Raw genomic sequence first — 20,355 nt, 5'->3', positions numbered from 1 at the left:
TGAGTGACAGAGCGGGCGAGTGAGTGACAGAGCGGGCGAGTGAGTGACAGAGCGGGTGAGTGAGTGACAGAGCGGGCGAGTGAGTGACAGAGCGGGTGAGTGAGTGACAGAGCGAGCCAGTGAGTGACAGAGCGGGCGAGTGAGTGACAGAGCGAGCCAGTGAGTGACAGAGCGGGTGAGTGAGTGACAGAGCGAGCCAGTGAGTGACAGAGCGAGCCAGTGAGTGACAGAGCGGGTGAGTGAGTGACAGAGCGGGTGAGTGAGTGACAGAGCGGGTGAGTGAGTGACAGAGCGGGTGAGTGAGTGACAGAGCGGGCGAGTGAGTGACAGAGCGGGTGAGTGAGTGACAGAGCGGGTGAGTGAGTGACAGCGGGTGAGTGAGTGACAGAGCGAGCCAGTGAGTGACAGGGCGAGCCAGTGAGTGACAGAGCGGGTGAGTGAGTGACAGAGCGAGCCAGTGAGTGACAGAGCGGGTGAGTGAGTGACAGAGCGGGTGAGTGAGTGACAGAGCGGGTGAGTGAGTGACAGAGCGGGTGAGTGAGTGACAGAGCGAGCCAGTGAGTGACAGAGCGGGCGAGTGAGTGACAGAGCGGGTGAGTGAGTGACAGAGCGGGTGAGTGAGTGACAGAGCGGGTGAGTGAGTGACAGAGCGGGTGAGTGAGTGACAGGGCGAGCCAGTGAGTGACAGAGCGGGTGAGTGAGTGACAGAGCGGGTGAGTGAGTGACAGAGCGGGTGAGTGAGTGACAGAGCGGGTGAGTGAGTGACAGAGCGGGTGAGTGAGTGACAGGGCGAGCCAGTGAGTGACAGGGCGAGCCAGTGAGTGACAGAGCGGGTGAGTGAGTGACAGGGCGAGCCAGTGAGTGACAGAGCGGGTGAGTGAGTGACAGGGCGAGCCAGTGAGTGACAGAGCGGGTGAGTGAGTGACAGAGCGGGTGAGTGAGTGACAGAGCGGGTGAGTGAGTGACAGAGCGGGTGAGTGAGTGACAGAGCGGGTGAGTGAGTGACAGGGCGAGCCAGTGAGTGACAGAGCGGGTGAGTGAGTGAGAGAGTGGGTGAGTGAGTGACAGAGCGGGCGAGTGAGTGACAGAGCGGGTGAGTGAGTGACAGAGCGAGCCAGTGAGTGACAGAGCGGGCGAGTGAGTGACAGAGCGAGCCAGTGAGTGACAGAGCGGGTGAGTGAGTGACAGAGCGGGTGAGTGAGTGACAGAGCGGGTGAGTGAGTGACAGAGCGGGTGAGTGAGTGACAGAGCGGGTGAGTGAGTGACAGGGCGAGCCAGTGAGTGACAGAGCGTGCGAGTGAGTGACAGAGCGGGCGAGTGAGTGACAGAGCGGGTGAGTGAGTGACAGAGCGGGCGAGTGAGTGACAGAGCGGGTGAGTGAGTGACAGAGCGAGCCAGTGAGTGACAGAGCGGGCGAGTGAGTGACAGAGCGAGCCAGTGAGTGACAGAGCGGGTGAGTGAGTGACAGAGCGAGCCAGTGAGTGACAGAGCGAGCCAGTGAGTGACAGAGCGGGTGAGTGAGTGACAGAGCGGGTGAGTGAGTGACAGAGCGGGTGAGTGAGTGACAGAGCGGGTGAGTGAGTGACAGAGCGGGCGAGTGAGTGACAGAGCGGGTGAGTGAGTGACAGAGCGGGTGAGTGAGTGACAGCGGGTGAGTGAGTGACAGAGCGAGCCAGTGAGTGACAGGGCGAGCCAGTGAGTGACAGAGCGGGTGAGTGAGTGACAGAGCGAGCCAGTGAGTGACAGAGCGGGTGAGTGAGTGACAGAGCGAGCCAGTGAGTGACAGAGCGGGCGAGTGAGTGACAGAGCGGGTGAGTGAGTGACAGAGCGGGTGAGTGAGTGACAGGGCGGGTGAGTGAGTGACAGAGCGAGCCAGTGAGTGACAGAGCGGGTGAGTGAGTGACAGAGCGGGTGAGTGAGTGACAGAGCGAGCCAGTGAGTGACAGAGCGAGCCAGTGAGTGACAGAGCGGGTGAGTGAGTGACAGAGCGGTTGAGTGAGTGACAGAGCGGGTGAGTGAGTGACAGAGCGAGCGAGTTGGTGACGGAGCGGGCCAGTGAGTGACAGAGCGAGCGAGTTGGTGACAGAGCGAGCCAGTGAGTGACAGAGCGGGTGAGTGAGTGACAGAGCGAGCCAGTGAGTGACAGGGCGAGCCAGTGAGTGACAGGGCGAGCCAGTGAGTGACAGAGCGGGTGAGTGAGTGACAGAGCGAGCGAGTTGGTGATGGAGCGAGCCAGTGAGTGACAGAGCGAGCCAGTGAGTGACAGAGCGGGTGAGTGAGTGACAGAGCGGGTGAGTGAGTGACAGAGCGGGTGAGTGAGTGACAGAGCGGGTGAGTGAGTGACAGAGCGGGTGAGTGAGTGACAGAGCGGGCGAGTGAGTGACAGAGCGAGCCAGTGAGTGACAGAGCGGGTGAGTGAGTGACAGAGCGAGCCAGTGAGTGACAGAGCGAGCCAGTGAGTGACAGAGCGGGTGAGTGAGTGACAGAGCGGGTGAGTGAGTGACAGAGCGGGTGAGTGAGTGACAGAGCGGGCGAGTGAGTGACAGAGCGGGTGAGTGAGTGACACAGCGAGCCAGTGAGTGACAGAGCGGGTGAGTGAGTGACAGGGCGAGCCAGTGAGTGACAGAGCGAGCCAGTGAGTGACAGAGTGGGTGAGTGAGTGACAGAGCGAGCCAGTGAGTGACAGAGCGAGCCAGTGAGTGACAGAGCGGGTGAGTGAGTGACAGAGCGAGCCAGTGAGTGACAGAGCGGGTGAGTGAGTGACAGGGCGAGCCAGTGAGTGACAGAGCGGGTGAGTGAGTGACAGGGCGAGCCAGTGAGTGACAGAGCGAGCCAGTGAGTGACAGAGTGGGTGAGTGAGTGACAGGGCGAGCCAGTGAGTGACAGAGCGGGTGAGTGAGTGACAGAGCGAGCCAGTGAGTGACAGAGCGAGCCAGTGACTGACAGAGCGGGTGAGTGAGTGACAGGGCGAGCCAGTGAGTGACAGAGCGAGCCAGTGAGTGACAGAGCAGGCGAGTGAGTGACAGAGCGAGCCAGTGAGTGACAGAGCGGGTGAGTGAGTGACAGAGCGAGCCAGTGAGTGACAGAGCGGGTGAGTGAGTGACAGGGCGAGCCAGTGAGTGACAGAGCGGGCGAGTGAGTGACAGAGCGAGCCAGTGAGTGACAGAGCGGGTGAGTGAGTGACAGAGCGAGCCAGTGAGTGACAGAGCGGGTGAGTGAGTGACAGGGCGAGCCAGTGAGTGACAGAGCGGGTGAGTGAGTGACAGAGCGAGCCAGTGAGTGACAGAGCGGGTGAGTGAGTGACAGGGCGAGCCAGTGAGTGACAGAGCGGGCGAGTGAGTGACAGAGCGAGCCAGTGAGTGACAGAGCGGGTGAGTGAGTGACAGAGCAGGTGAGTGAGTGACAGAGCGGGTGAGTGAGTGACAGGGCGAGCCAGTGAGTGACAGAGCGAGCCAGTGAGTGACAGAGTGGGTGAGTGAGTGACAGAGCGAGCCAGTGAGTGACAGAGCGAGCCAGTGAGTGACAGAGCGGGTGAGTGAGTGACAGAGCGAGCCAGTGAGTGACAGAGCGGGTGAGTGAGTGACAGGGCGAGCCAGTGAGTGACAGAGCGGGTGAGTGAGTGACAGAGCGAGCCAGTGAGTGACAGAGCGGGCGAGTGAGTGACAGAGCGAGCCAGTGAGTGACAGAGCAGGTGAGTGAGTGACAGAGCGAGCCAGTGAGTGACAGAGCGGGTGAGTGAGTGACAGAGCGAGCCAGTGAGTGACAGAGCGAGCCAGTGAGTGGCAGAGCGGGTGAGTGAGTGACAGAGCGGGTGAGTGAGTGACAGAGCGAGCCAGTGAGTGACAGAGCGGGTGAGTGAGTGACAGAGCGGGTGAGTGAGTGACAGAGCGAGCGAGTTGGTGACGGAGCGGGCGAGCGAGCAGGAAACAAGATGGACGAGTGAGCGATAGTGTCGATGAAGTGAGGTGCCGGGCGAGTGGGCGAGCGGGCGCGGTTTGGTTGACAACCCCCCCTCCCACCCCCACCCCCTGCCTCCCCTCTCCCCCCTCTCCTCTCCCCTCTCCCCCCTCACCCCAACCCAGGGATGTGGATGAAGCGATCGGCTGGATCAAGGAGAAGGAGCAGCTGATGTCGTCCAACGATTTTGGCCGCGACCTTGCCGGCGTGCAGGCGCTGCTGCGCAAGCACGAGGGGCTGGAGCGTGAGCTCGCCGCGCTCGAGGACAAGGTGGGTGGGGTGGTGGGTGGAGGTGGTGGGTGGAGGTGGAGGGGGGCCCTTCCTCCTTGTGAGGAGAGGCGGTGCGGAGGTTTGGCACGTTCGCCACGCCGCTTATCCCCCTGACGGGTCTGTTTAAAGGCTACCTGGGGGATCTTAGTCTTTGTGTGTGTGTGTGCGCGCGACCCGGCCTCAGATGAGTACCTGGTGGTACGGTGTGTAAAATCATCGTCAAATGAGTACCTGGTGGTACGGTGTGTAAAATCATCGTCAAATGAGTACCTGGTGGTACGGTGTGTAAAATCATCGTCAAATGAGTACCTGGTGGTACGGTGTGTAAAATCATCGCCACTGGGGAGACCAAGGCTGCCCGGCGGTGGTGCTGGCCACCCATCCCCTCCGTGTACCTTTATGGCCACCATAGATGCTCGCTAACAGCACTTGCCCCAGTAGTCCGTTAAAGGCTACACGGTGGTGAGATGTTGACTCCCTCGCCTGGTATGCAGGAAGTCGTGGGTTCGATCCCGATCCCTGACTATGCCTCCTGTCCATTTGGAGTCTGCGTGTCTCTCATCATCATCATCACGGTGGTGAGGAGATGTTAACTACCTCGCCTGGTGTACAGGAGGTCGTGGGTTGGACCCCGACCCTGAAATAAGAATAAAATGTCGGGTCCAACGGGGTTGTGTTTGTGTTGTGGCGTGCGCGTAGGTGGGGACGCTGTGCGCGGAGGCGGAGCGTCTGCAGAAGAGCCACGCGGCCAGCGCCCCGCAGATCCAGGTGAAGCGCGAGGAGCTCATCGAGAACTGGGAGTGCATCCGCAACACGGCCATCGACCGGCACACGCGCCTCGAGGACTCGTACAAGTGAGCCGGCACGCCGCGGCGCACGCACCTCCGATGAGCGTGGTTGGCTACGTGTCGGTGCGAAAGAAGTTTAACGTACAAAGATAAACACGCACCACTTTGACCCCAGATACCCACACTGCTGCCCCCCCCTCCCCCAACCAGGCTGCAGCGCTTCCTGGCGGACTTCCGCGACCTCACCAGCTGGGTGACGGAGATGAAGGCGCTGATCGGCGCCGACGAGCTGGCCAACGAGGTGGCGGGAGCCGAGGCCCTGCTGGACCGCCACCAGGAGCACAAGGTGCCGCTCCCCTCGGAGTCGCGGTTTCGCCCCCTAGGGGTCGCGGTGCCGCCCCCCTCGGCGTCACAGTGCCGCCCCCTAGGGGTCGTGGTGCCGCCCCCCTTAGCGTCGCGGTGCCGCCCCCTAGGGGTCGCGGTGCCGCCCCCTAGGGGTCGCGGTGCCGCCCCCCTAGGGGTCGCGGTGCCGCCCCCTAGGGGTCGCGGTGCCGCCCCCTAGGGGTCGCGGTGCCGCCCCCTAGGGGTTGCGGTGCCGCCCCCCTCGGCGTTACGGTGCCGCCCCCATCGGCGTTATGGTGCCGCCCCCCTCGGCGTCACGGTGCCTCCCCCTAGGGGTCACGGTGCCGCCCCCTAGGGGTCGCGGTGCCTCCCCCTAGGGGTCACGGTGCCTCCCCCTAGGGGTCGCGGTGCCGCCCCCAGCCTGCGGTGCCACCCCCTCGGCGTTACGGTTGCCGCCCCCCTCGGCATGCGGTGCCCGCTGGCCCCCTCCTCCGTGCACCTCCGGTTGATTGGCACGGTTGGCGACGCACGGTGCGAAAACACGGGGGGTGGGGGTGGGGGGCGGGGGAGGGTTCAACGTGCAGGCACACGCGGCACGGCCGGCTACTGAGCTCCCGAGTGCTCGTGAGCAGCAGCCGCCCCTTGGCGGCGCTCTCGCCGGAGGCTACACGGGGGGGACCCTTTGCCTTTGACCGTGCACAGGGGGAGATCGACGCCCACGAGGACAGCTTCAAGTCGGCCGACGCGGCCGGGGAGGCCCTGGTGCACGCGAACCACTACGCGTCGGAGGAGGTGCGCGAGAAGGTGAGGCCACCAGCACCGCCTACACGGCCACCGCCTGCACGGCCACCGCCTACGTCACAAAACCACCGAGACCATAACCACCTGCACCAGGGGTGGGGAACGCTCCGGCCTGCGGGCCGTATGAGGCCCGTGAAATCGTTTGGGTCTGGCCCCGCCAAGGCAACCGCGGGCGGGGACTCGAAATTCAATAAATCTAGGAGAGCAAACCTGGAAAAGCAGTCGCGAGCAGCGACAACATCGTCAATACCGGCTAACATCATCACCACGCCTCGCCAAAGAGAAGCAGTTCCAACCCCATCGCATTAGGGGCGAGTTAATGAAATGTTTGACCAACTATAACGGGCTAATTTTTAAGTTGGTAATTTTGTATGGCCCGCGAATGTTGTTATATAAATATCCAAATGGCCCTTGGCAGAAAAAAGGTTCCCCGCTCCTGACCTAGACCATAACCACCTCGACCACAACCACCTGTACCATAACCACCTGTACCATAACCACCTGTACCATAACCACCTGTACCACGACCACCTGTACCACGACCACCTCGACCACGACCACCTGTACCACGACCACCTGTTCCACGACCACCTGTACCACGACCACCTGTACCACGACCACCTGTACCACGACCACCTGTACCACGACCACCTGTACCATAACCACCTGTACCACAACCACCTGTACCACAACCACCTGTACCATAACCACCTCGACCACAACCACCTGTACCACAACCACCTGTACCACGACCACCTGTACCACGACCACCTGTACCACGACCACCTGTACCACGACCACCTACACCACAACCACCTGTACCACGACCACCTGTACCACGACCACCTGTACCACAACCACCTGTACCACAACCACCTGTACCACGACCACCTGTACCACGACCACCTGTACCACGACCACCTGTACCACGACCACCTGTCCCACGACCACCTGTACCACAACCACCTGTACCACGACCACCTGTACCACGACCACCTGTACCACGACCACCTGTACCACAACCACCTGTAGCATTACCACCACAACCATCTACACCGCAACCGCCTACACCGCCACAACCGCCTATACCACCACGACCGCCTATACCACCATAACCACTGTGCCCGCACCGGGGGGATGCTGACAACCGCACCGTGTGTTTGTATGCTCAGCCGGGCGTGGTTACTGGCTACACCCAACCAACCTCGTGTGCCGCAGTTGCCGGCCTTCGTAGGTGCTACGACTCGCTGACGGCACTTGCCACCAACAGTCTGTTAGGGCTACAGGGGGGACCTTTGTCTTTGTGTGTCTATGGGTAATATTGTGTGTGTGGGTAGTGTCTGTGTGTAGTATTGTGTGTGTGTAGTGTCTGTGGGTAGTCGTGTGTGTGCAGTGGCTGTGTGTAGTATTGTGTGTGTGTAGTGTCTGTGGGTAGTATTGTGTGTGTGTGAGTAGTGTCTGTGTGTAGTATTGTGTGTGTGTGTGGGTAGTGTCTGTGTGTAGTATTGTGTGTGTGTGTGTAGTGTCTGTGTATATAGTATTGTATGTGTGGGTAGTGTCTGTGTGTAGTATTGTGTGTGTGGGTAGTGTATGTGGGTAGCCGTGTGTGTGGGTAGTGTCTGTGGGTAGCCGTGTGTGTGTGCAGTGTCTGTGTGTAGTATTGTGTGTGTGAGTAGTGTCTGTGGGTAGTAGTGTGTGTGTGTGTGGGTAGTGTCTGTGTGTAGTATTGTGTGTGTGTAGTGTCTGTGGGTAGTATTGTGTGTGCAATGTCTGTGGGTAGTATTGTGTGTGTGTGGGTAGTATAGTGTGTGTGTGGTTAGTATTGTGTGTGTGTAGTGTCTGTGGGTAGTATTGTGTGTGTGTGTAGTGTCTGTGGGTAGTATTGTGTGTGTGGGTAGTGTCTGTGTGTAGTATTGTGTGTGTGGGTAGTGTCTGTGGGTAGTATTGGGAGTGTGTGTGTAGTGTCTGTGGGTAGTATTGGGAGTGTGTGTGTAGTGTCTGTGGGTAGTATTGGGAGTGTGTGTGTAGTGTCTGTGTAGTATTGTGTGTGTGTAGCGTCTGTGTAGTATTGTGTGTGTGTAGCGTCTGTGGGTAGTATTGTGTGTGTGGGTAGTGTCTGTGTGTAGTATTGTGTGTGTGTGTAGTGTCTGTGTGTAGTATTGTGTGCGTGTGTAGTGTCTGTGGGTAGTATTGGGAGTGTAGTTGTGTTGAGCGGTGGGGTGCCAGTCTGGGAGCTTGCACACAGCTCCCTCATGGCCTCCACGCGGCCTCCGTGGCCTCCACACGGCCTCCCGCGCGGCCTCCACACGGCCCTCGCCCTAACGGTGACCTTTGCCCCTGCAGTTGACGGTGCTGGCGGAGGAGCGCACGGCGCTGCTGGAGCTGTGGGAGGCGCGGCGCCAGCTGTACGAGCAGTGCATGGACCTGCAGCTCTTCTACCGCGACACTGAGCAGGTGGACAACTGGATGAGCAAGCAGGAGGTTGGTCCCCTTCCACCACCCTGCCCCCCCCCACCCCACCACCACCGCTCTCTCCCCACCACCACCATCACCGCGCTCTCCCCACCACCCCCACCATCGCCACGCTCTTCCCACCACCACCATCACCGCGCTCTCCCCACCACCCCCACCATCACCATCGCCACGCTCTTCCCACCACCACCATCACCGCGCTCTTCCCACCACCATCACTGCACTCTCCCCACTACCACCATCTCCACGCTTTCCCCATCACCACCATCGCCGCACTCTCCCCATCACCATCACCGCGCTCTCCCCACCACCACCATCACCGCGCTCTCCCCACCATCACTACCATCACCGCGCTCTCCCCATCACCACCATCACCACCACCGCGCTCTCCCCACCACCACCATCACCACGCTCTCCCCACCCCACACCACCACTATCACCACGCTCTCCCCACCCCACACCACCACCATCACCACGCTCTCCCCACCACCCCCACCACCACCATCGCCATTGCGCTCTCCCCACCACCACGACAATGGCCACCGCGCTCTCCCCACCACCGCCGCGCACTACACTGCACTACCATACACACCACGCTAGACCCACCGCACCCACTGCACCGGCAGCACCACAGCAGAGGTCGTGCCGCTGATGGCCCCGCACGCGATCGCGGGGCTGTCTTGGATGGCCCGGACGGGTTTCCGACGCGCGTCTCTCTCTCTCTTTCTCTCTGTCCCTCCGCCCCACCCTCAACCCCCCCCCCCCCCGTGCGTGCCCCAGGCGTTCCTGCTGAACGAGGACCGCGGGGACTCCCTGGACAGCGTCGAGGCCCTGCTCAAGAAGCACGAGGACTTTGAGAAGTCGCTGAGCGCCCAGGAGGAGAAGATCACGGTGAGGCGGTGGCGCGCGGCCAGGGGCAGCCGCCCTGGGGCAGCCGCCCTGGGGTCACCACCCTGGGGTCACCACCCTGGGGTTACCACCCTGGGGTCACCACCCTGGGGTAGCGACCGCGGGGTTGCCCCAGGGTGATGATGATTGTGGTGATGACGGCGACGGTGCTGGGGGAAGGCGATGCTGGTGTTGATATCTCACTGCTGCTGCAACCGATGATGCTGCTATGTTGCTGCTGATGCTGCGACTGCTGATGATGATGCTGCTGCTGCCACTGCTGCTGCTGCCACTGATGATAGTACCGCCGCCGTCGCTGCTGCTGACAATGCCGACGGTGGCGACGCTGACGATGCTGACGATGCTGACGCTGACGATGCTGACGCTGCTTTCTCGCCACCCACCGCAGGCGCTGGAGGAGTTTGCGACGAAGCTCATCCAGGCCGGGCACTACGCCCGCGACGACGTGGCGGCCCGGAGGGACGCGGTGAGCACCCCCCCCCCCCCCCCCTCCTTGTCGCGCCGGACGATCGCCACGTGTGCACGAGATCATGATTGCTGCTGCTGCGTCGATTTTTTTAATGGGGTGCCGTGGTGGCTAGAAAATGTTAACTACCTCGCCTGGTGTGCAGGAGGTCGTGGGTTCGATCCCGACCCTGGCGACGCCTGCTGTATATTTCGAGTTTGTATGTCGCTCTCATCATCATCATGGTGGTTAGGAGATGTTAACTACCTCACCTGGTATACAGGAGGTTGTGGGTACCATTCCAGCCCTCACGACGCTTGCTGCTGCACTTTTGGAGTGTGCATCTCTCTCTCTCTCTCTGTCCTTGGTCTCGTGGATTTTCCTCCTGGTCCTCCGTTTTTTTTTTCCTTCCCACATTTCGAATCGACGTCTCGCGTTTTAGAGTATTCAGCTGCTGCCCGAAATGTCCACGAGATGACGATAAGCCACCTCGTGGGGGCTATCATTCGCGGTGGCCAGTTGCGCTTCTTAAAAAGAGCTACGTAGCTCAGTGGGCCTTGCCTGCTAAAATAAAAAAAAAAAAGTTTAGCGTTTTAGTTTCTAGAAGTGTTGGTTCACTACGGTGGCAAGCGACGGCAGACCTCTCGTTCCGAAGGACGTCACGGGGAATCTCCGTGATGGTGCGGAGTAGTATTATTATTACCACTACTACTATGGTGAACAAGCGCCACCGTCACCGCAGTATTAACCAGGGCGGCCTGCCGGATTCGAACCGTGAACCCTCTGCGACAATGAGCGGCGAACGTGTGTGCCGCCCATGGGCAACGGTCACCGGGCCGAAAAGTGCGCGAGGATCGATGAGTGAATTTTAACCGTGCTGCGTGTGTGCTGCGTGCGTGTGGATGTGCCGCTTGACACGTGTGTGTGTGTGTGCTGCGTGCGTGTGGGTGTGCCGCTTGCCACGTGTGTGTGTGTGTGTGCTGCGTGCGTGTGGGTGTGCCGCTTGACACGTGTGTGTGTGCTGCGTGCGTGTGGGTGTGCCGCTTGCCACGTGTGTGTGTGTGTGCTGCGTGCGTGTGGATGTGCCGCTTGCCACGTGTGTGTGTGCTGCGTGCGTGTGGATGTGCCGCGTGCCGTGTGTGTGTGCCGCACGCGTGCTGCGTTCGTGTGGTGCATGTGTGCCGCGTGTGTGCCGCGCGTGTGTGCCGCCCGTGGCAGCTGGTGGCGCGGCGGAACGCGCTGCACGAGCGTGCGCTGGCGCGCCGCGCCGCCCTGGAGGACTCGTACCGCCTGCAGCAGTTCTGCCGTGACGCCGACGAGCTCAAGAGCTGGATCAACGAGAAGATGAAGACGGCCACTGACGAGTCCTACAAGGTGGGTGGCCCCCCCACCACCCCCCCCCCCCTCCCTCACCTCCCTCCCTTAACCCTCCCTCCCATCTTCTTTTCCTCCACGTCCTCCTGCACCCTCCTCCTCGTCCACCCTCCTCCACCCTCCTCCCCCCACCCCCGTCTATCCCCTTCCCCCCTCCTCTTTCCCTCCCGATGCTCCTTATCATCATCATCATCGTCGTCGTCCTGCTCGTGCGTGACGCCCCATCGTGTCACCGTGCGAGCCGCACCGTCTCGTCGCCCAGCGTCACCGCCCGCCCCTCCCCCCTCCCTTCTGTTCCCCCCCCCCCCCCCCCCCCCCCAGGACCCCACAAATCTGCAGGGCAAGGTGCAGAAGCACCAGGCGTTTGAGGCGGAGCTGTCGGCCAACCAGAGCCGGCTGGAGGCGCTGCAGCAGGGCGGGCAGGAGCTGGTGGAGGGGCGGCACTACGCGGCGGACGACGTGGCCGAGCGAATGCGCGAGGTGCAGGAGCTCTGGGCCCGGCTGCAGGACGCCTCCGAGCTCAAAGGTGGCAGCGCCAACGCCGTCGTCACCGCCAATCCCAACTCCATCATCGTCACCACCAACCCCAACTCCATCATCGTCACCACCAACTCCATCATCGTCACCACCAATGCCAACTCCATCATTGTCACCACCAATCCCAACTCCATCACGTCACCACCAATACCATCTCCATCATCGTCACCGCCAATGCCAACTCCATCATTGTCATCGTCACCACCATCCCAACTCCATCATCGCCAGTGCCAACTCCATCATTGTCACCACCAATCCCAACTCCATTATCGTCACCACCAATGCCAACTCCATCATTGTCACCATCAATCCCAACTCCATCATCGTCACCGCCAATACCAACTCCATCATCATCACCGCCAATGCCATCATCGTCACCACCAATCCCAACGCCATCATCGTCACCGCCAATACCAACACCATCATCGTCACCACCAATCCCAACTCCGTCATCGTCACCACCAATCCCAACGCCATCATCGTTACCACCAATACCAACTCCATCGTCATCGTCACCACCAATGCCAACTCCATTATTGTCACCACCAATGCCATCATCGTCACCACCAATCCCTATTCCATTATCGTCACCATACCCAACTCCATCATTGTCACCACCAATGCCAACTCCATCATCGTCATCGTCACCACCAATCCCAACTCCATCATCGTCACCGCCAATATCAACTCCATCATCGTCACCACCAATCCCAACTCCATCATCGTCACCACCAATCCCAACTCCATCATCATCACCACCAATCCCAACGCCATCGTCCTTACCGCCAGCACCAACGCCATCATTGTCACCACCAATGCCAACTCCATCACGTCACCACCAATCCCAACTCCATCATCGTCACCACCAATCCCAACGCCATCGTCCTTACCGCCAGCACCAACGCCATCGTCGTCACCGCCAATGCCGTCATCGTCAATGCCAGTGCCAACGCCATCGTCGATGTCTCTTTGCCTTGTCGCGCGGCGTAGGCGTGAAGCTGCGTGAAGCCAACCAGCAGCAGCAGTTCAACCGCAACGTGGAGGACATCGAGCTGTGGCTGTACGAGGTGGAGGGCCACCTGGCCTCCGAGGACCTCGGCAAGGACCTGACCAGCGTGCACAACCTGCAGCGCAAGCACGCGTTGCTCGAGGCCGACGTAGCGGCGCACCAGGTGCGATGGGGCGCACGCGCCCCACGACCGTCGATGGGTCGTCGTCGTCGTTGTCTCAATCGCTCGCCCACCGCCTCGCCCGCTCAGCTACTCGCTCACTCGTTTGCTCGTTCACTCACTTACTCACTCGCCCACTCAATAGCCCACTCACTCGCCCACCCACTCGGCCACTCACTCGCCCACTCACTCGCCCACTCAATCGCCCACTCAATCGCCCACTCAATCGCCCACTCAATCGGCCACTCAATCGCCCACCCAATTGCCCACTCACTCGTCTACTCACTCGCACTTATTCACCCACCCACTCATCGCCCACTCACTTGCCCACTCGCACTCATTCACTTACCCACTCATTCACTCTCACATTTATTAATTCACTCGCCCACTCACTCTCTTGCACACCCACTCGACCACTCACTCGCCCACTCACTTGCTCGTGCACCTAATTGCCCACTCACTCGCCCATTCACCTGCCCATTCACTCACTCACTCAACTTATTCACTCACCCACTCATTCACTCACCCACTCATTCGCGCGAACAAGAAGATTCCCCCACCCCCTCCGTCCTTGCAGTCGCTCGACTACTTCTCGCCTGCCTTGAAACCAAACTCGAACCTTGAACTCTCGCCCCGCCCGCCCGCCCGCCCGCCCCACCCTTTGCCAGGACCGTATCGACGGAGTGAGCATCCAGGCGAAGCAGTTCCAGGAGGCGGGCCACTTTGACGCGGACGCCATCCGCACCAAGCAGGAGGACCTGGTGGGTCGCTACGAGGCCCTGCGCGAGCCAATGGCCGCGCGCAAGCAGAAGTTGGCCGACTCGCTGCGCCTGCAGCAGCTTTTCCGTGACACCGAGGACGAGGAGACCTGGATCCGCGAGAAGGAGCCCGTGGCGGCCTCTACCAACCGAGGTGAGTCGGGGCGGAGGGCTGTAGTGCATTGGCTCTACCAACTGTGAGGCGAGGGCATGGGGGGGGGGCGTGTGTGGGCTCTACCAACTGTGGTGAGGTCATGGGGGGGGGCGATGGGTGGGGAGTGTGGGCTTTACCAACCGAAGTGAGTGGGGGCGGGGGGGGAGTGGGTGGGCTCTACCAACTGAGGCGAGGTCATGGGGGGGAGTGGGTGGGCTCTACCAACTGAGGCGAGGTCATGGGGGGGAGTGGGTGGGCTCTACCAACTGAGGCGAGGTCATGGGGGGGAGTGTGTGGGCTCTACCAACTGTGGTGAGGTCATTGGGGGGGGCGATGGGTGGGGAGTGTGGGCTTTACCAACCGAAGTGAGGGGGGGGCATGCGTGGGCTCTACCAACTGAGGCGAGGTCATGGGGGGGAGGGTGTGGGCTCTACCAACTGTGGTGAGGTCATGGGGGGGGCGATGGGTGGTGAGTGTGGACTTTACCAACCGAAGTGGGAACAGGGGGGGGGGGGTAGTGTGTGGGCTCTACCAACTGTGGTGAGGTCATGGGGGGGGCGATGGGTGGTGAGTGTGGGCTCTACCAACCCAAGTGAGTGGGGACGGGGTGGGGGAGGGGCGTGTCCGTGGGGTCTACCAACTGTGGTGTGGTCATGGGGGGGGGAGGGGGAATTTGTGGACACTACCACCTGAGGTGAGGTTATGGAGGGGAAATGACTGTGGGCTCTACCATCTAAGATGAGTTCATGAGGGGAGGGGGGGGAGTGTGGGCATGTGCTCTATACCAACTGAGGTGAGGTCATGGGGGGAAGTGTGGGTTCTACCAACTGAGCACCTGAGGTCGGGGGTGGAGGGGGGAGAGTGTGGGCTCTACCAACCGAGATGAGGGCATGGTGGCGGGGGGGGGGGGGGATTGTGGACTTTACCACCGCGCCTGAATGCTGCTGCTGCTGCTGCTGCTCGTCCCGCGTCTGCAGGCAAGGACCTGATCGGCGTGCAGAACCTGCTCAAGAAGCACCAGGCGCTGCAGGCGGAGATCGCGGGGCACGAGCCGCGCATCCGCGCCGTCGAGCAGAAGGGGGGCGCCATGGTGGACGAGGGTAGGGCGCTCACCCGCGGCACCGCCACCGGCCACTTTTCACCGCGCCCGGCGCGACGCCGTGACCGATTCGCGGCACCGTACCCACCACACCACCACGACCGCCGCAATCCTACCGCGCCCGGCCTGACGCTGTGAGCGACCCGCCGCCGCCGCCATACCGCCGCACCACCGCCGCACCACCGCCGCCGCGACCCTACATCGCCCCCCCCCGCCCCGTCCGCTCAGGCCACTTCGCCAAGGAGGAGATCGCCGGCAAACTTGAGCAGCTTGGCGAGCGTTGGGACGGGCTCAAGGCCAAGGCTGCCCAGCGGCGCCAGGACCTCGAGGACTCGCTGCAGGCCCAGCAGTACTTCGCCGACGCCAACGCGGCCGAGAGCTGGATGCGCGAGAAGGAGCCCATCGTGGGCAGCGCCGACTACGGCAAGGACGAGGACTCCGCCGAGGTGGGGGCCACGTGCTGCCGTCGCCACGCTCGCTCGCCACGCTCGCTCGCCACGCTCGCTCGCTCACCTCGCTCGCTCACCACCTCGCTCGCTCGCTCACCACCTCGTTCGTTTCGCTCGCTCGCCACGCTCGCTCGCTCACCACCTCGCTCGCTCACCTCGCTCGCTCACCACCTCACTCGCCACGCTCGCTCGCTCACCACCTCGCTCACCTTGCTCACTCGCTCACTACCACACTCGCTCGCTCACCACCTCACTCGCCACGCTCACCTCGCTCACCTCGCTCGCTCACCACCTCGCTCACCTCGCTCGTTCGCTCACCGCCTCGCTCGCTCGCCACCTCGCTCACCTCGCTCGCCACGTCACCCGCCTCGCTCGCTCGCTCACCACCTCGTTCACCTTGCTCACTCGCCACCTCGCTCACCAACTCGCTCACCACGCTCACTCACTGTATGATGAGGCAATGGGTGTCTGTGTGATGAGTCTGGGTTTCTGTGCGAGTCTATGGGCCTATGTGGTGAGTCTATGGCTCTCTGTGTGGTGAGTCTATGGCTCTCTGTGCGAGTCTATGGGTCTCTGTGTGGTGAGTCTATGGCTCTCTGTGTGGTGAGTCTATGGCTCTCTGTGTGGTGAGTCTGTGGGTCTGTGTGTGGTGAGTCTATGGGTCTCCGTGTGAGGCTGTAGTCCACAGACCCACACAGTGAGCCACACAGCCGAGTGGACCAATCGCGCGACCCGCCCCACTCAGGCTCCGAGAGTGGCCGCGTGAAGCCCACAGAACTGAGGCTGCGACCTCAACTCCACGCGGGTGGCATCGCGTGTGACCCCTGCCCACCCCTCCCCCCCCCGTCTCTCTCGTGACCCCTCCGGTGACCCCCCCCTCCCCTTCGTGTGACCCCAGGCCCTGCTGAAGAAGCACGAGGCGCTGATGTCGGACTTGGTGGCGTACGGCAGCACCATCCAGGCGCTGCGCGAGCAGGCACAGGCGTGCCGCGTAAGCACCGCACTCGCCACGCACCGCACTCGCCACGCACCGCACAACCTCGCACGGCACTCGCCGCGCGCCGAGACACGGCACGTACACACGCCGCACTTGCCCTCGCGGCCGGTTGCAGGCTACGTAGTCGCGGGGGGGGGGGGGTCCCTTTGTCTCTGCCTGTGTGCGTGCACAGCGGTTAGCGCCACACCGCGCTACGAACCCGGCGACCCGAGTTCAATTCCCGCTCACGGCGACGATTATCTCAACCGGGCCTGGGCCTTCTCCCCTAGGTCGACTCAAACGGGTTACCCGATGCTGTGCGCAGTAAACACCGCCACTGGGGAGAGACAAAGGCGGCCGGGCGCGGCGCCGGCCACCCCACCCCCCCGCCCCCCTCGTGCGCCTTGCCGGCGTTCGTAGGCGCTGCTCGCTAACAGCGCTTGCCCCGAAAGTTTGTCAAGGCTGTGTGTGTCGGGGGGGGACCTTTGTCTTGTGCGGGGAGTGAACACCGCCACTGGGGAGACAAAGGCGGCCGTCAGCGCTTGCCCCGGCGGTCTGTCGGGGCCACGCGGCGGGGTCGGGTTTGGGGGAGGGGGGGGGAGGAGGTTTTTTTCCGTTGCCTTCGTCTTGGGACGCAGCAACAAGTGGCACCGCTGGACGACGGCACGGGCAAGGAGCTGGTGCTGGTGCTGTACGACTACCAGGAGAAGAGCCCGCGCGAGGTCACCATGAAGAAGGGCGACGTCCTCACCCTGCTCAACAGCACCAACAAGGCACGGCGCACCGCACCGCACCGAACCGCACCGCGCACCGCGTCGGGGCCACCGCGCACGGCACCGCACCGCGTCGGGGCACCGCGCCGCCAATAACGCCGTCCCCCGTGCGGTGCCGCAGGGCCGGTGGAAGGTGGAGCAGCGTGTGTGGTGCTGGTAGGGTGAACGTGTGCGGTGCGGCACGACCGGTGGAAGGTGGTGGAGGTGTGCGTGGTGGTGGTAACGTTGTGGCGGCGACGCTGTGGTAGTGTAGCGTGTGCGGTGCGGCAGGACTGGTGGAAGGTGGAGGTGTGTGTGTGTGTGTGTGGCGGTGGTAACGTTGTGGCGACGTTGTGGCACGGCAGGACTGGTGGAAGTTGGAGGTGTGTGTGTGTGGTGGTGGTAACGTGGTGGTGATGTTGTGGCGACGTTGTGGCACGGCAGGACTGGTGGAAGGTGGAGGTGAACGACCGCCAGGGCTTCGTGCCGGCCGCCTACGTCAAGAAGCTGGACGCTTCACAGTCGGCGTCCCGCGAGAACCTCCTGGACGAGTCGGGCAGCATCCCCGCCCGGCAGGAGCAGATCGACACCCAGTGAGTGGGGGGGGGCAGCGGGGGAGGCGGAGGGGGGACACGTGCGGGTGGTGTAGCGGTGTGTAAGGTGTGGTGGGTACGTGTGTGTGTGCGCGCGCGCGTGGATTTTTACGTAAGCTTAAGGAGTGTGTGCGAGTGTGGTGCTGGCCACCCCAGCTCCCCCTCGTGTGCGGCGGTGACGGCCTTCGACACTTCACGTGCACCCGGCCTGGCGCGGCGCCTTGGTGACGTCACCGCCGCCTGGTGGCGAATGGCGGCTGCTGGGTGTGTGGCGGCAGGGAGAGCCGAGTTCGATTCCCCGCTCGCGACCCATAGTCGGTGGCCTCCCCCAAGGTCAACTTGGCCTGACATTGTGGGCCTGGTGCGACGTGTAAAACATCGCCACCGGGGAGACAAAGGCGGCCGGGCGGGGTGGCGGTGCCCGCCAGCGGCGCTCGTCTCTGTGGGTGGTCGTGCCGAGTGCTGCGGTGACAGTCTGGGAGCGTGAAGGGTCAACGGCAACAACAGCGCGGCCTCCCCGCGGCCCAGCCCTGACACTGTCTCCCACCGCCCGGCCCATCCCGCCCTCGCCCCATACCCCACACCGGTGTGCTCCACATCCTCCTCCTCCTCACCTCCTTGTCCTCACCTCTTCCGTGTGTCCGCATCATCCTACTCCTCCTCCTGTGCTCTGTGTGCAATAATCCACCCACCCACCTCCTCGCCCGCCCGCCCGCCCGCCCGCCCGTCGTGTCGGCCTCCCCGCTGCCCCCCCCCCCGCCCCCCCCCCCCAAGTGAGTCGTTCACGGCGTACTACAGCCTGGCCGTGGACGTGGGCCCCGACGCGCCAGCCCCGCTGCTCTCGGCCTCCCTGAAGTAGGAGCTGGGCCCTTGCGCAGCCAATACCCACACCCCCCCGCCTCCCCACCCCACTTTGGTGCAGTGTGGGTCTCTAGTGCAGTGTGGGATAGACCTCGGTGCAGTGTGGGTCTCTCGTGCAGTGTGGGTCACTGGTGCAGTGTGGGTCTCTAGTGCAGTGTGGGTCACTGGTGCATTGTGGGTCACTGGTGCAGTGTGGGTCTCTCGTGCAGTGTGGGTCACTGGTGCAGTGTGGGTCACTGGTGCAGTGTGGGTCTCTCGTGCAGTGTGGGTCACTGGTGCATTGTGGGTCACTGGTGCAGTGTGGGTCTCTCGTGCAGTGTGGGTCACTGGTGCAGTGTGGGTCACTGGTGCAGTGTGGGTCTCGTGCAGTGTGGGTCTCTCGTGCAGTGTGGGTCACTGGTGCAGTGTGGGTCTCTGGTGCAGTGTGGGTCACTGGTGCAGTGTGGGTCACTGGTGCAGTGTGGGTCACTGGTGCAGTGTGGGTCGCTAGTGCAGTGTGGGTCACTGGTGCATTGTGGGTCACTAGTGCTTTGTGGGATAGACCCCGGTGCAGTGTGGGTCACTAGTGCAGTGTGGGTCACTGGTGCAGTGTGGGTCACTAGTCACTAGTGCAGTGTGGGTCACTAGTGCAGTGTGGGTCACTGGTGCAGTGTGGGTCTCTAGTGCATTGTGGGTCACTAGTGCAGTGTGGGTCACTGGTGCAGTGTGGGTCACTAGTGCATTGTGGGTCTCTAGTGCAGTGTGGGTCACTAGTGCAGTGTGGGTCACTGGTGCAGTGTGGGTCACTGCTGCAGTTTGGGTCTCTAGTGCAGTGTGGGTCACTGCTGCAGTTTGGGTCTCTAGTGCAGTGTGGGTCACTGGTGCAGTGTGGGTCACTGGTGCAGTGTGGGTCACTAGTGCAGTGTGGGTCTCTGGTGCAGTGTGGGTCTCTGGTGCAGTGTGGGTCACTAGTGCAGTGTGGGTCACTAGTGCATTGTGGGTCTCTAGTGCAGTGTGGGTCACTAGTGCAGTGTGGGTCACTGGTGCAGTGTGGGTCACTGGTGCAGTGTGGGTCACTAGTGCATTGTGGGTCTCTAGTGCAGTGTGGGTCTCTGGTGCAGTGTGGGTCTCTGGTGCAGTGTGGGTCACTAGTGCAGTGTGGGTCACTAGTGCAGTGTGGGTCACTCGTGCATTGTGGGTCACTGGTGCAGTGTGGGTCTCTAGTGCAGTGTAGGTCACTGGTGCATTGTGGGTCACTGGTGCATTGTGGGTCACTAGTGCAGTGTGGGTCACTAGTGCAGTGTGGGTCACTAGTGCAGTGTGGGTCACTGGTGCAGTGTGGGTCACTAGTGCAGTGTGGGTCACTAGTGCAGTGTGGGTCACTGGTGCAGTGTGGGTCACTGGTACAGTGTGGGTCACTAGTGCAGTGTGGGTCACTGGTGCAGTGTGGGTCTCTGGTGCAGTGTGGGTCACTAGTGCAGTGTGGGTCACTGGTGCAGTGTGGGTCACTGGTACAGTGTGGGTCACTAGTGCAGTGTGGGTCACTGGTGCAGTGTGGGTCACTGGTACAGTGTGGGTCACTAGTGCAGTGTGGGTCACTAGTGCAGTGTGGGTCACTGGTGCAGTGTGGGTCACTAGTGCATTGTGGGTCACTGGTACAGTGTGGGTCA

General features: G+C 61.9%; 1 protein-coding gene across 7 annotated transcripts in view; it reads left to right on the top strand.

Annotated features, from left to right (window-relative positions):
- SPTAN1 (spectrin alpha, non-erythrocytic 1) overlaps nt 1-20,355 on the top strand; it is a 119,844-nt gene that overhangs the window by 36,530 nt on the left and 62,959 nt on the right. For 4 of the 7 annotated variants that reach the window (XM_076056047.1, XM_076056045.1, XM_076056046.1 and 1 more), the window contains exons 8-23: nt 4,083-4,227; nt 4,927-5,081; nt 5,226-5,361; nt 6,060-6,161; nt 8,502-8,639; nt 9,411-9,521; nt 9,928-10,005; nt 11,203-11,358; nt 11,680-11,884; nt 12,886-13,067; nt 13,733-13,976; nt 14,954-15,076; nt 15,304-15,521; nt 16,423-16,515; nt 17,139-17,273; nt 17,697-17,845. In XM_076056047.1, coding sequence (XP_075912162.1) covers nt 4,083-4,227; nt 4,927-5,081; nt 5,226-5,361; nt 6,060-6,161; nt 8,502-8,639; nt 9,411-9,521; nt 9,928-10,005; nt 11,203-11,358; nt 11,680-11,884; nt 12,886-13,067; nt 13,733-13,976; nt 14,954-15,076; nt 15,304-15,521; nt 16,423-16,515; nt 17,139-17,273; nt 17,697-17,845 — 2,370 coding nt within the window. Of the gene's footprint in view, nt 1-4,082; nt 4,228-4,926; nt 5,082-5,225; nt 5,362-6,059; nt 6,162-8,501; nt 8,640-9,410; nt 9,522-9,927; nt 10,006-11,202; nt 11,359-11,679; nt 11,885-12,885; nt 13,068-13,732; nt 13,977-14,953; nt 15,077-15,303; nt 15,522-16,422; nt 16,516-17,138; nt 17,274-17,696; nt 17,846-18,619; nt 18,701-20,355 lie in introns of all 7 variants that reach the window. The other 3 variants (XM_076056043.1, XM_076056041.1, XM_076056042.1) reach the window with 1 other exon arrangement.

This window comes from Petromyzon marinus, chromosome 74 (assembly GCF_048934315.1).
Source record: "Petromyzon marinus isolate PM22_M1 ecotype Great Lakes invasive population chromosome 74, UKy_Petmar_22M1.pri1.0, whole genome shotgun sequence".
In the NCBI taxonomy this organism is placed as follows: domain Eukaryota; kingdom Metazoa; phylum Chordata; class Hyperoartia; order Petromyzontiformes; family Petromyzontidae; genus Petromyzon; species Petromyzon marinus.
The sequence above is the reverse complement of the archived record's forward strand: the minus strand, read 5'-3'. Positions and strand labels throughout refer to the sequence as shown.